At 68.2% G+C, this 1,705-nt stretch overlaps 1 protein-coding gene across 1 annotated transcript in view; it reads left to right on the forward strand.

Moving 5' to 3' along the window:
• INF2 (inverted formin, FH2 and WH2 domain containing) overlaps positions 1 to 1,705 on the forward strand; it is a 14,682-nt gene that overhangs the window by 2,984 nt on the left and 9,993 nt on the right. The window contains exons 4-6 of the mRNA XM_006925683.3: positions 337 to 506; positions 1,172 to 1,313; positions 1,393 to 1,703. Of these exons, the coding sequence (XP_006925745.1) occupies positions 337 to 506; positions 1,172 to 1,313; positions 1,393 to 1,703 (623 nt within the window). The remainder of the gene's footprint in view (positions 1 to 336; positions 507 to 1,171; positions 1,314 to 1,392; positions 1,704 to 1,705) is intronic.

Genomic DNA, 1,705 nt, shown 5'->3' on the forward strand with positions numbered 1-1,705 from the left:
ACCCCCAAGCTCCCGCTGCTTAGGTCAAAAGCCCTGCCCCCACAGTGGACCCCCCAGGTGTGGTCTGGGGGCCTTCTCCCCTTCCTGTGCTGCCTCCAGCACTTCCTCTTTGGGCCGCATCTCTCCCTTCCCAAGGGGCGTGGAGCCGCTTGCTGACCCCTGGGCAGCCCGGAGGACGCGGCGGCCCGGGCCTGTGAGCGTCCACCCCTGACTAGAGAAGCCAGCCCCCACGGCCCCCGGCCGCCCCCTGGCTATGGGGGCCACATGCTGGCGCAGGCCCTGCTCAGGGTTGTCTGTGCGTCTGCCCGGAGCGGGGAAGGCTGGGGGGAGCTGCAGGCTCAGCTGCCCTGGCCTCTGGTCACAGGAACCTCGGGGACGCCGACCTGCTGATCCAGCTCGAGGCCTTCGAGGAGGCCAAGGCGGAGGACCAGGAGGAGCTGCTGCAGCTCTGTGGAGGCGTGGACATGAACAGCCACCAGGAGGTCTTTGCCTCCCTGTTCCACAAGGTGGGCTGGGCGGGCACCCTCCTGCCCTGGTCACGCGCCTTTGGCTGGGCAGTGGGGCCAGATCTGGAGCCGCACCCAGGGAGCAGCAGGGACCAGGGGCTGACAAGAGGAAGAGCCACAGCGGGCAGCCCAGGGCTGGTCTGGGTGGTCACAGAAGCCAGCAGGACAGGCTTCCAAGGGCAGGGCTGCCCAGAGATGGCTCTGCTGTCCTGGGCCCCAGCAGGCCGGCCACCATCAAGGGAACTGAGGGGGCTTCGGAACCCGTGGGAGGCAGGGGGCTGAGTTCTGGTTTGGCTCAGGCCTCCCTGGCTGGGACCTCCATCATTCATTGAGCCCAGCGACTTGCAGCCCACGCCGAGTGTCCCCAGGGGCCATCCAAAAACATCTGCAGACATTCAGGTTGTCACAATGGGGCAGGAGTGCCACTGGCTTCGAGAGAGCAGAGACCACCAGGAACAATGCACAGGGCAGCCCCCAGCCCAGGGCGATCGGGCCCAGGTGTCACCAATGTGGCGCTCCGGGAACCCTGACACGGGCTTATCGCCAGGGCCCCTGAGAAGCACGGGGTGGCCACAGGCTGGATGCTTCTGGCAAACGGAGGCCAGCGGTCAGCCTGCCCCGGGGAGGGGGTGGCCGCTGACCGGACTCCTCACCTGCGCCCCCAGGTGAGCTGCTCGCCGGCGTCCGCACAGCTGCTGTCCATGCTACAGGGCCTCCTACACCTGGAGCCCACCCTCCGCTCCAGCCAGCTTCTCTGGGAGGCCCTGGAGAGCCTGGTGAACCGGGCCGTGCTCTTGGCCAGTGACGGTGAGCAGCCCTGACCCAGCCTGGTGGGCTGACACCGGGGGGCTGTGCCCACCCCTGACCCCTACCTCCCACTCCACAGCCCAGGAATGCACCCTGGAGGAGATGGTCCAGCGGCTTGCGGCGGTCAAGGGGCGGCCCCACCCGAGCTCCCTGGACAAGGTCCACAAGGCTGTCCAGGCCAACCTGGGCCAGAGGCGGAGGGGCAGCTCCCCCCAAAACTCTGGCACCCCAGAGGCGGGTGTGAAGGCCCAGCAGCCAGCAGTGACCCTCACCAGCCTGCACGCTGTCAACAAACAGAGTGGGGGCCCCGAAGTGGCTCCAGAGCCAAGGGCCCTAGAACTGCGGGCACCCACCCCACCCCTGCTGGCACCGCCCCTGCCCTGCTCCACTGC

This window comes from Pteropus alecto, unplaced genomic scaffold (genome assembly GCF_000325575.1).
Source record: "Pteropus alecto unplaced genomic scaffold, ASM32557v1 scaffold8, whole genome shotgun sequence".
Taxonomy (NCBI): Eukaryota; Metazoa; Chordata; class Mammalia; order Chiroptera; family Pteropodidae; genus Pteropus; species Pteropus alecto.